We start from the raw sequence: 13,164 nt of genomic DNA on the forward strand, positions 1-13,164 counted from the left end.
ATGAAGCGGTTGGCTCATTTAGCCCAAAACAAAAAATGTCTTTAAGGGCTACCTCATCGAAGTTAACCTGGTATGCCAGAGCACAAAAATCCACAACATAAGCCTCCAGGGGTTGATTCCCCTGACGAAGATACAAGAGTCGGACTGCTGGTCCATAATGGTTGGTCAGGTATTCTGTAACGGTGTTGACAAAACAGGCAGAGACGATGATGTGAAGATGAACCCAAGTGCAGTTTATTTCTTCCAAACGTGAAACCAGTATCCCTAACTAAAAGGGTGAAAGAAAACAAAACAAGAAACCAAGGACCTAACTAATAATTACAAAACTAGACGGCTAAGGGCTAAGGGCTAAGGGCTAAGGGCTAAGGGCTAAGGGCTAAGGGCTAGATTGGACTGGAACAAAACTACAAGGTACATGTATACAGACTGGACTAAACTATGCTTGACAACAAGGTTACACATACAATACCTGACAAATGACAAAGGCAAACATGAGGGTTTAAATACACAAGACATGTGTAACAAGGCCAATAAACAAACAGAACTCTAAAACAAGATAAAAAGACAATTAACTAAAACCAGTGACAAACTAGAACTGAAACAAAGTAATCAAACAATGAACCAATGAAAACCAGACACATGAACAAGAAGGGAAAACAGGATATGACAGGACTAGGAAACAGGAAATGTCAAAATAAAAGTACACAAACTAAAAGTCAACTGAGAATATCACATCTTGTCACCTGTTATAAACTACAATTCCCACAATTCCCGGCCCTCATCACTGCCAGCACTCAATCATTGTTCTCACCTGTTTGTCATTTGATCATCACTCTCCCTGTGTATTTAAACCCTGTTTGTTCTCCAGTCATTATCGGTTGTTGTTTGTGGATGTCTGGATGTAGATGTTTTGCTGTGTTTACCCAGTTAGTCAATGTTACCATTGCCCACTGTGTATGTTTTGTATTCTTTGGATGTTTTTGTGTTTTAGTTTTGTTTTTCCCATTGTGGAGGTTTCCTTTGTTCCAGTCTTGTTTGTTTTCACTTTGGTCAATAGAAACCAGCACTTAGATCCTCACCCCTCGTCTGCCTCCTCCTGCTAACTTTACAATAACCTAACCTAACTTCTTAACATAACCATCTTCTAAGCTAATAAAAGTCAAATGTATCATAAAGGCACCATGCTTACACAAATTAAAATTGCATCTCTTTATTCATCTTTAACTGTAAACTTAACCAACTTCTGAACATAACACATTTCCAAACTAAATACAAGTCACACTGATCAAAAAGACACAACATTTACACAATATAGGGCAAGTTAGACCATAGGAGAAGTATGTATTTGAGTCTAAATCAAAACTCTTAAGACTGATTGAGGACAAAGCCAATCAGACATGTAGAGGATCACATATAGAACACGTATACAATGTTTTTAAAAAAATCGGACCAACGGAACCAAAGTTAAAGAAGATGGCGTGTTTGCACGAACCCTTACCCTAATCTGGGAATTACATACATATCCCCCCAAAAATCCCACACTGAGAATAGCAATCTCTTGAGGGGTTCCAAGTTTAAAGCTGTGCCCATGTTTTGAGAACTCATCTGGGAATCTTGTGGACCCATATGTGAGGTTCTTTCCCTAACCCCAAAACCTAACCCTAACCCTAACCCTAACCTAACTTCCTGTCTTGTGTTTTTTTATTTTTAGGGTGCCTAAACCCAACCTCGTTTCTTTTAAAGGTGGATTTTGTTAGGTATTTTTATCTATTCCCTAGTCCAGAATTTAACTCTTACCCTTGGGAATTACATACATATCCCACACTGAGAATAGCAATTTGTCAAGGGATTCCAAGTTTAAAGCTGTGCCCATGCTTTGAGAGACCCCATCTGGGAACCTTGTGGACCCATATTTGAGGTTCTTTCCCTAACCCCATATATACATATCTCATGTATATATGTGTTAGATTAGATTTATGTTTAGAAAAGCAATAAAGTTTGTCTGTATTCAAATATGACTTTACTGTGGTATATTTTTATAGAAAATCTCATCCCTGTTTCTAATAGATTTCGCTTCAACGCTATGTACCTGAATACATGTGATATTATTTTCAATAAGCCCTGAGAATAATATTACTCCTAATTCCTTACAATAGAAAGTTTGAGAGGATAAAACTAGACGTTATATTAAGATATCAATGGTGGAGAATTTTAATAATCTATATGGTATAGATTATATTTCAGACAATTATTTGTCATTTATCTACTGTATAATGGTTGTGCGACTAATTCCATTATATATTTAATTATATAATAATGTACAATAAGGATAGTTTAATTAGTTCATAGCTCACATATTTCAAGACCCTAAATTCCCTTACATATAATGGTGTGAGAAAGACGGGCACTTTAACGGTTCCCGTCTACATCTATCCATATATAGTTTTCCCTTACATATAATGGTGTGAGAAAGATGGGCACTTTAATGGTTCCTGTCTATTTAGCATACCAAATACCCTACAATCATGTCATCTACCTGACCTTTACCACAGTAAACTCACTGACCTCTACTCATCAACTAACCTAAAATAGGCTTGTTTTTTAAGGGAGTCTCTTCATTTTCCTCTGTGTGTCTGGTGGAGCCCGTCCAGCTGTAATACACATGTCATTACATGTTTCCATTCTGTGAAAGTTGGACATTTCTCTCCTTTCCAGTATTTAATGATGGAGATTTTTAGCTAGGCTTTTTCTAATAAGATGTATTCATGTTTGATTTATTTTAAATTCCCAGCATTGATACATTAAGTAACACACAGATAATACATTTAAGGTACCAGGTGAATTGATTTCCAGGGATACAATACATCTTTTTAACACACACACACACCACATATATATATATATATATATATATATATATATATATATATATATATATATATATATATATATATATATATATATAAAATGTTTTTTATAAAAGTATAAAATTACACATCCTAAATTACTACCACACAGACCAATTACTACAGCCTGAGGTATCTGGATCTCCAGATAGTACAAGAGAATCATTCATAGCACATGTAGATCAGGAGGGATCAGGAATTAGCTGGTTTTTACAAGATACATGCCATACTGGCAGAGTGGAGCTAAAAAGGACTCGGAGGGGAGGGTTAGGGGACAAAGAACAGAATATCATTGCCATTACGCACATATTCTGTCCCTCTAAGCAGCTCTACCAGCCTGCTCGTGGCATTTTTCCAGACTGTGTATTTTTCAAGGTCTAGGTCAGCTGTCATGTTGTTCTTCAGAACTTGTACTTGTTCACAGAGTGCTGGATCTGCATTGAGGAGTTTGCTGAGAGACTCTGTTTCAGCACAGTTGCCATAGGGCCACTTTGGTTCTTCATCGGCTTCACTGTGACAAGGCTCGAACGTAGCTCCTTTGAATATAGTAATGCAATTTTTGCATGGAGGTTTTTCACAATAGCGGTCATTTCCCTGATTCTTTTAAAGGCTTTGCATTTCACTGTTTGTGGAAGCTGGATGGCACCACCTTCATCTGCAAGGGCCACTGCGTAAGCCACTTTCAGAGTCCATGTGTGTCGATCACGAGAGGGAAATGATGACCTGCTGCTCTCTAAGCCCCTTGCAGGACAGGGAGGCTCCATAGAACTTGTTCGTTGTTTCTCCCCTGTCATTTCATAATGACAAATGCAGATGACAGTGGCCTCCAAGGTGTAATAGTTGAAATATGGTTTTTTTGGCACATTCAGTTGTTTTAATAAAGTCAAAAGGTACTCCATTACCTCTATTTCATTTTGACTGCCTTTAATCTTTACCACCTGCATTTTTAAAGGGGAAAAAACTGTTATTGGATTTGGGTGTAAAAAGCTTGAACAGATTTTTTTTAATAGAATGACATCTCATCTGTTAGATGTGCTAACTGTGGAATAAAGCAGGTGGAAGAGACACAGGACAATGTCACTAGTTTTCTGATCTATACTGACCACATCAAGGAGGATGGAAAAAGGTGTGCGGGTTGGCAGGTGGGTGCAGAATTCATTAAAAGGTTTTGAAAACTTGTTGTATAGTTGTGAAAATTCTTTCTCTGCAAAGAAATCTGTAGGCATAATTTTGTTCTTGTGAATGTTGCCCAGAAAGAAGATGCTGTGCAGCACCTGGTGAGGAGCAGAGACACACACACAGAGAGAGAGAGAGAGAGAGAGAGAGAGTTAGTTTACAGACAGCAAAGCTAAAACCAACAACAACAACAACTTAATACCGATTTACAAAGGACAGAATGCCATGTAAAACTGCCAGGTTACACAAAGGCACTACATACATGAGGGTTAGAACTGCAGTCCAGTCTGAACTGTGCACAATTCATAAGGATCTAATCCCCCAGCACATTCATTATATTAGTGTAAACTCAATGTAATTGTGGGATGCTACGGCTTTACAAAGACTGTAGAGACTTGCACAGCCTCACCTCTACCATGTATCCATGGATGACTGTTTTCAGTTCATCTGTGATGTGCTCCTCATAAATTTCCAGACACTTCATGATGAACCTGTTCCCAGATTTTTGCAGGCTTCCTTCATCTTTTATATTTCTTTTAAAAAATCTAGCTCTGAAACAGTAAACAAGTGAAGTTACATTCTCACCACAGTCCAAAAGATTCCATTAATATATGAATATTAGGGGTGTGACGATACACGATACTGGGTTCACGAGAACAAGATGACTGGTCTTTTATTCGACTTACATTTACATTTATGCATTTGGCAGACGCTGTTATCCAAAGCGACTTACAGTGCACTTATTACAGGGACAATCCCCCCAGAGCAACCTGGAGTTAAGTGTCTTACTCAAGGGCCCAACAGTGGCATCTTGGTGGTGATGGGGCTTGAACCCCCAACCTTCTGGACAGTAACCCTGAGCCTCAACCACTGAGCCACCACTGCCCCATAAGGGACTTCGGGATGGGTGAATTCTTTGGATAAAATGAGTAACTTAAATTATTACTTACATTTTTATATATATATATTTATAGGCATAAGCAGAAAGGCTGCTTTGTTTTCCTTTAAAAATGTGTTAATATAAGCCACATATAAAACCTCAATTAACCATAGATATTATTATATGGTACTATTACTAAAACCAAATTACAATATGGATACTACAGTAATGCTGTAGTAAAACCATGGTTAATTGTATCAAAACCTTCGTTACTGCCAAAATAAATAAATAAATAAAAATAAAAAACATGGTCACTACAGTCGTGGTTACTAGTCAAGGTTAATACAATATTAATACAGTAAATCCATTGGTAGTTTTCATAAGGGTATAATTTATTAATTATTAAAGATCACTGTCAATGTTTTAACACCTCTGAATTTTAATAAACCTGTAAAAATGGTCACACAAGCCCATTATAATACATGTCATGTCTAGGTTTGTCATTACTTGGTGTGAATAACTCCAGATGCGGTTTTTCTGTCATTACCTCAGGAAAGCACTGTTCCCTCTTTGAACGAGCGCTGTGACTGAAATTGTGAGCGCTGTCTGTGACTGCTGGTGTATTTTAGCATTTCTGTACATAAGGGAAGTTAGATGGTTCGTGGAAATTTCCTCATTCGAAAAAGCTGCCATTGGACGAATAGTTGGTGCGAGGGAACGTAGATTGAATTTGGATCCCCCGTGAAAGCTATATAAGTTATGGGTGGGCATCTTTTCCCAAAATCTTGGAAGGCAGGGCTTAGGGGTCAAACGCACTGTATGGACACCACTAGAGGTGGTCTCGAGCTATAATGGGCATATGGGGGTCTCTTATTGTCCACTCACCATAGGCTCCATCATAAGTGTCCACAGTGTCATTTGGTCCCCTTACCTACTAGTCTTTCCAATGGTCTTCATCACGTCCATGAAGTGCCTACGGTGCCCTCTTCCACACTAAACTTCACCATAGTCTTACTCACGTCCACAGAATGCCTATTTGTCCCCTTACCTACTAAATAACACTTTTGCATGCCAGAGCCCCTGGGATGCACCACCGATGTCCATCATCGCCACAGTTCATGACGGGCGGTGCCTGGGCATCCCCCAGAGCTGTTAAAAGTGTGTTTTTGATCATTTATGGCACAAAAGATGTTTTGGTTGGTTTTCACTCGATTTTGCCCCAGACCACACCGTGGGTGCCCACTGTGCCTGCCCGGTGCCCTTTAAACCCATTACATTGACTTTTGACCAAAACGGCACCGAAAAGGCCACCCCCCTTAGTATGTTGTCGAGGGGCTCTCAAGGTGTCACCATGTCAAATTTGGGGTCTGTAAGACCCCCCGAACGTGATGCCAGGGTACATCCCACATGCAATCTATTTTTAATTCAATTAGGCTTTCTGTGGACAGAGTGTTTTTTTTGGAAAATGATGCTCTTTATTGAACTGCAAGTTTGATAAATACCACCATTGGACTGTTCTGGGTGTAAAACAAGTGGTTTAGTTGAGAACCGTTAGCTCTGAAGCTATGCTTTTGCTGAGTCATATAGTAAGTGCCCACCTGCAACTTAATTGACAAGCTCCACATAGGCTGTGCGTGGACAGATGTTTTTTTTTATACAAAGTATAAATGTTTGTGAATTTAAATTACATAAACGTGTTAAATGGTGTGTCCTGAGCACTGAACATGTGGTTTTGTCAATAAATACAAATAAGTGAATTAAATGTCTCTTGTTAATGCATTGTCCACTGAATACCTAACTAAGGCCCATTGAATAAGTCACAGGTGGGCACTTCCTGTGTTACTGCTTAGTCATGCAGGAAGTGCCCACCTAAAACTTACTGAATGGGCCAAAATAGGTGCCTTGAAATTCAGAAATCTGTGGTAGTCCAGGGCCCCATCGATCCTGCCGCAGAGTTCTGAAGCTCTAGATGCTTTCTAGATATATATTTTTTCTGCTCAATACTCTTATCCTAACTCTGTAAGACAAAGGCTCTGTCTGGCTATGTGAGCAAGAGGGCTGTGAGGGAGATTCTAGAATAAAATGCTGTGAAAAATGTATCTTTGTTCTAGAGAACTGTGCTCTAGATATGATATTTGGGGGTGTCCAGACAACCAGCAAGTGAAGTCTGGAGTCCATCGGAACTCAGGGTACGAAATGGGAACGAGTTACATGTGCAACTTATTCCATTCATTTCTATAGGCTTTTCGTGTACAGCACCTAGAAAGGTCCGATCGTCCCAAAATTGACATATATGTCTTGTCACGGTGCTTTGTGTCGGTGTCCTACGTTCTGCAGCCCTACGACATTTTTTAATACTAAATGGGCCCAAAAAGGGACAGCGTCCATGGATTACTTATGGATTTTGCATAGTTTAAGTTGCAAGTGGGACGTCTAGAAAAGGGGGTTACAAAGGTCACAGGATATCCTTGATATCCTTGACTGTCAGGGGTCTCTAGAACCTTCCTGAGTGTAAATCCAAACCCTAGACCTAGTTGTCTCTCATCTATTTCAAGAGGCTCTGTTAAGCTGTGAGTGCAAGAGGCCTGTGTGAGAGAATCTTGCATATACTCTAAAAAAAGATGCCTCATGCTCTCGATTTGTCTTTCGAGGTGCATCGGGCTACCACTGTGTGAAATTTGGGGTCCGTGAGACCTCTGGGCACTCTGCCAGGGCGCATCCCACGAACAACTTAATTAATTTCTATAGGCTTTTCGAGGACACCCCACAGAAAGCTCCAAATGAATCCAAATGACTCCAATTTGAAATATTTAGCTTCTCAGGGGCCCCTTAGGCAGTGTGCAAAGTTTGTAGTCTGAGCGAGTTCGTTAAGTGCTTAATTGGCTGACTTGTGAATAAAAAGTGACTGTTATTTTTTTCTTGAATATTTTCTTGATTTTTTTAAAGTACTTCCCAACCTCTGAGGGACATGGATTTTTAATATGTTGTTTGTAAGGACCCTACGATTAAGCATTCGATGCCCCCAGGTCTTAGCACCAAATTTAAGGTTATTCTCACCAGTTCACAAAGGAAGTGCCCTCCTGCAACTTATTTGACAGGCTCCACGTAGGCTGTCTATGGATAAAAATATGAATTTTTATGAGTTTTAAATGGCATACATATGTTAAGTGGTGTGTCCAGAGTGTTATACAAATGGTTTTATTTTAAATATGCACCTAAATAATAAATATGTCTTGAGAATGGATTGTCCAGAGACCACCTATCTGAGGCCCATCAAATAAGTTACACTTGGGAGACCATAGCTAAAAAAAGTCCAAAACAGCATTCCAAATGCAACTGATTTTACAGGCTCCACGTAGGCTGTCCGTGGACGTTGGGGGTGGTGGTCGGGGGTGTTCCTCCGACCTCTGGGGGCATTGGTGTCACTTAGGTGGTAAGGTAGCAGAATAGGCTGCTCATAGACAGACCCATCCCCTCCCGGACCTGCCCCCATGGTCAGCGCATCGAAGTCTCAAAAATAGGCAGCCAAGGGGGCATCAAAGGGGGTCTGTGGTCATGGGGGGATGGCCCCCCAACATTGGGGGCATCAAGTAGGTGGTCCAGGCAGGAAGACACCACCAAGCGGAAAGATAATGAACTGCGAGAAAACAGGCTTTAGAAAGGAAAACTTTGGCGATTTTTTTTTTTTAAATTGCCGACAACGGAGGACCCCTCAAGCCAGGACGGGAGGCCGCCCTGAAGGCCCAGGGGCTGTCCCGCGCTTCGGGAAAAATCATCTAGGGGGCGTCGCACAGTGTTCACGAAGTGCGTACACAGACTGCCTATTAGGCTGTTCAGACACCCCCTGTTTGGACTTCCTTCCCTTAGTTCCATCAAGATGAAACAATTGTTCAATGATATGAACGAATGCAACAATTTGCTCATATAATTCGAAGCTTTATAATTCACTTCGAAAGCTTATGAGATACATGAATATTAATGTTATCTAAATAATATCACTAGTTAAAAAAATGTTTTTTTTTTTGTGTGAGAATCGTTGGGGGGGGGGGGTCATCGTCTGTGTTCCGCAACTGCTTTCAGGTCCTTGAATAACGTGCAAGTAAGGGCAGCCGGTGGACTTTCTGGGTGCCCTCCTAGGGTAAGATGGTGCCCACCTAGGGTGTTGGTGCCCTACGCAGACTGTGTAGTCTGCTTATAGGGTGCGGTGGTACTGCTTGAGTCTCTTCAGACCTGGTGGATTTTAGTTGAGCGCTGTGGTGGTTCTGTAGGTGTCTTTGCTTGTGCTTGTGTTAGCTGCGGTGTATGGCACTATTTTCTTACAGTACTTACATATTGTTCGTGTCTTGTCACATTCTCTGCTGTTTATTGTTTCCATCGGATACCCAAAATGCTGCCACACAGACGGGCAAAGGAAAATCTTAATTTCACCCTCAAATTCCATCATGCTGATTTTGCGAGAGATTATGTATAGGATTCTATTACAACCACATCAAATTGTCACTTTCAGTATGGTATATTCAGTATTTCTCTGATGCTAGAATGCAGATTTTCGCTTCTTTGCTCATCACTTCCACTGATTGTAAAAGTGAACAGGAAATGGAATGTATGTTTCTATGAACTACCTTACGCAGCACAGAGGCACGCTGTGAGGATCCTACAAATCGGTAACCTGTTCATCTTTCCTGCCTGTTCATGTATAACTCAGTCTTATTTCCACATTGTTTTTGTTATTGATAAAACAATTACATTTGATTTACCTTCTTTCATCAAGCTGCTGGTCTGGTGCATTCTCCATGATGAATTATTATTTGTTTATTTAGCAGATGCCTTTATCCAAGGCAACTTACAGAGACTCAGGTGTGTGAACTATGCATCAGCTGCAGAGTCATTTACAATATTGTCTCACCCAAAAGACGGAGCACAAGGAGGTTAAGTGACTTGCTCAGGGTCACACGATGAGTCAGTGGCTGAGGTGTGATTTGGACCTGGGGACCTCCTGATTACAAGCCCTTTTCTTTAACCACTGGACCACACAGCCTCTGTGAATAGAAAAAGGAACTGAACAGAAAGAATACAATTGATTTTGTATTTTAGATTGATAAGGGGTTAAACAAAGTTACTGGTGACAATCATGTTTCACAAGTTACAGAGAACAGAGAGCAAATCTAGAACCGAGGGGCTGAAGGATCTTCTCCACAGAAGGGTGCTGAATCTTTGGACGAGGTTATCAACTGAAGTGGTCGAGCGGAGATCTTCGCATCATTCAAGAAGAGACTAGTTGCTGCCATGAGCATTAATGTGTAACCCTTTCTATGACACAATAAGACCTTTAGCTAGCCTGCCCAAAGGAAGAGCACCCTATTCCTCTATTAATAATCTGTCAGGGATTCTGTTCATCCTCTGATGCTAGTGTGATCCATTAACTATCAGAAGAGACCTGTCTATCTGTCTACTTTATTTCCAATGTTGCCTTGGAAGTGCAACGTCTTTTCCCATAGAGTAGACATAAATGTTTTTTTTATTATATTTTATTATAAAATCATGACCGAAAGGGTTAATTTAATTTTTCACATTTAAGTCCTACATGGTTTCTACAAAACACCTTTTACTGAATGTGTTTTATTTATGCTTGTGTCTCAAAGTACAGCATAGCATTAGAATCAATCTCAATGAAAAGCTCTGTCGAGATTCACTTTCAATACAATACAGTAAAATGATGTACTTACACAAATCACCTCTGCGCTGATAGGAATGAAAGAAATGAAGGAAACGAAACTCATGCTCATACTCTTCCTGTAAAAAAGAGGGCGGAACCCTTATACTGTATGACTAATGTTGTACAAAATAAATGAACACGACATACAAAACAATCGTTACCTGCACTTAAAGAAGAAAGAAACATTGTACAGGTGTCACAAATTGCCAAGAGACAACAATGTACTGTATGTTGTAAACTTCAGTATGTTTGGCTTTCTCTTACACTAGTTGTGCAATGCACAGCCAACAGGGGGCGCAAGAGACTAATAAAAGTACAGTACATTACTTAATTACTGTAGGGCTACATTGACAAATTAGAAAAAAGAGTTTGATCCCCAAATATATTGTGCCAAAATAATCAATTCTGATGATTATGCTCATACTTGCAAAAGATTTGACAAGTGCAATGTAAGTTTAACAACACGTCATAAACTTGAGAGACAAAAGCGGGAATACAAAAGCAATGAAGTAGTGAGACATGAGAAAATTGAAATGGCTCTGAAGCATTATGATGAACAATGAAGTTCCCAGAGAGAATGTCAAACGAAGTGCAAGTTCTCGATATGTGACTGATGAAAATTATAGAAGTGAACTTAAAAAGTACTCTGCTCAGAAATATGCAACCAATGAGCAACATCGTATCAATGTAAAAGAACAGAGCAGATAGAAGTATGCCAATTTTGAAAAACATTGTATGAATAAGAAACAACTGATTAGAAACAAGCAGGGGTGTTTTTAGAGTTTGGAGAGACTAGGGGCTTAGCCCAGACACAGACCCACCACACCCCAAGCACAAAATACAGCTAAATGCATTACTGACAGATTGCATGTTTTGGAAGAACATTTTATACTGTTTCAGTAACAACTCCTGTATCTACCCTTTTCTGTTAATGCACACCATAATCTGTGTCTTTCCTTGTGTTTCCATCATATTGTACTATTTGTTGCCTTTCTCTTTCCTGCTCTCAATCGAGTATTCAAGCCAATCAAAGATTTCAAACCACTTGTGTTAAAAGGCCATTTTTGCAATCTAAAACGTTCCAGGGGATATTGAGGTATATTTACTTGTTTAGGGCCTGTGTCCAGGTCTCCTAAACCAGTAATGGTCAGTCATTTGTTCTCCTTGTACTTGTTGATGTGAATGATATGAGATATTTGTGTTGGCACTCCTGGAAGTGTCATGACGCAGATGTGTTTGCAGATAGGATCTATACTCCGTTAAAATCAATCCATAATCACGAATAATAAATTGGCTTTCAAGGATGTATACTGTCGTCATAATTTACACATCATTTAATTGGGGCAAACACTGTCATGTGACATTATATTCTTGCATTAATGCCAATTTTCTCGACAAAAAGTGTTTCCAAAACAGTTTTTCGCGACATTTGAAATATCGACATGCACTAGAGTTACATGGAAAAATATTATGTCGACACTTGTGAACTTTTAGCGATAATTTTGCGTTTCCATCAGCTTTGTTTTGATGCACTAAAATGTTTGCAAAAAGACCTTGGATGGAAACTTAGTTATTGTCTCTGTCAAAGTAACGTTGCTAGCGGTCTCCAGTGCTATCGTTAATTTTGCTCACAAATACAAATTGCTAGATTAAATTGGCTAATCAGTACAATGGTTGAATAAAATAGAAGTGTCTGAACTGAATGAAATCTCTCAATTTGGGTATTTTTTCAATTGTGACTGAGATGATAGAGTTTGGAAACTAGTGGTCACAATTACTGCTATTCTCATTCTAGTACAGAATTCCGGTAGTTCTAGTGTTAATGATAAAAAACAAAGAATAGGCTACTCTGATTTTAAAAATAATATACAAACACATTTTGTCACTAAAAGGAAACTGTTTTATGATGATAACTGTTATGTGATGATGATAACATTGATGAATCCCTTTATGATAAACAACAACATGGCATACTTATGGATACATGTTTACAGCCAGATGATATAGCCCAAGAGGTTTTAGATCAACACTTTTATTTTATTGTATATTATCTATTGCTCCTGAAGAAGGTGACAGTCCTGTTATATTACGAGATGTAACAAATGAAGCCAAATGTTTCCCCAGATCTTTTCCAAAAGGAATAGGTACTTTTCATGAGCCACAAGAACAAATGATCATTGTGAAGGTATTTAAATACACGCATTCTGAATGCAGATGGAAGGTTTACATAAAAAACAGTTCGACACAAGGAAATAACAAATACCGGTACACAAATAAATACCATGCATCATTTTAAATCAAATAAAGATAGGGGATTATATTATATAACGGTTTCATTAAAGTCAAACTTTATTTATATGCGTTAAATATTCTATATCCTCTATAAAAATTGCATTGAGGAGCAGAATTTTGACACATGAATATATGTTATATTTAGCTTTTGATTTCTCCCTGCCAGTGAGTCGGTCCTGTGACGCACCCACAGG

At 39.2% G+C, this 13,164-nt stretch overlaps 1 protein-coding gene across 1 annotated transcript; it reads right to left on the minus strand.

Annotated features, from left to right (window-relative positions):
- Positions 1-3,307: 3,307 nt before the first annotated feature.
- On the minus strand, positions 3,308-10,747 carry LOC127631422 (uncharacterized). The gene is made up of 5 exons (XM_052109539.1): positions 10,689-10,747; positions 9,720-10,001; positions 4,492-4,633; positions 4,010-4,180; positions 3,308-3,844 (listed from the first exon to the last, which is right to left on the minus strand). Exons 2-5 carry the CDS (start codon positions 9,755-9,757, stop codon positions 3,308-3,310), a joined length of 888 nt encoding a protein of 295 aa, XP_051965499.1. The 5' UTR covers positions 9,758-10,001; positions 10,689-10,747.
- Between the last annotated feature and the right edge of the window lie 2,417 nt (positions 10,748-13,164).

Source organism: Xyrauchen texanus, chromosome 38 (assembly GCF_025860055.1).
Source record: "Xyrauchen texanus isolate HMW12.3.18 chromosome 38, RBS_HiC_50CHRs, whole genome shotgun sequence".
Taxonomy (NCBI): domain Eukaryota; kingdom Metazoa; phylum Chordata; class Actinopteri; order Cypriniformes; family Catostomidae; genus Xyrauchen; species Xyrauchen texanus.

Excerpts from the sequence above, each read along its gene's own strand:
- LOC127631422 (XM_052109539.1), bottom strand. The coding sequence starts at position 9,757 with ATGGAGAATGCACCAGACCAGCAGCTTGATGAAAGAAG. Across the intron at positions 4,181-4,491 it reads TCCATGGATACATGGTAGAG|GTGCTGCACAGCATCTTCTT; the intron begins GTGAGGCTGTGC and ends GCTCCTCACCAG. Across the intron at positions 3,845-4,009 it reads TTTCCATCCTCCTTGATGTG|GTGGTAAAGATTAAAGGCAG; the intron begins GTCAGTATAGAT and ends TTAAAAATGCAG.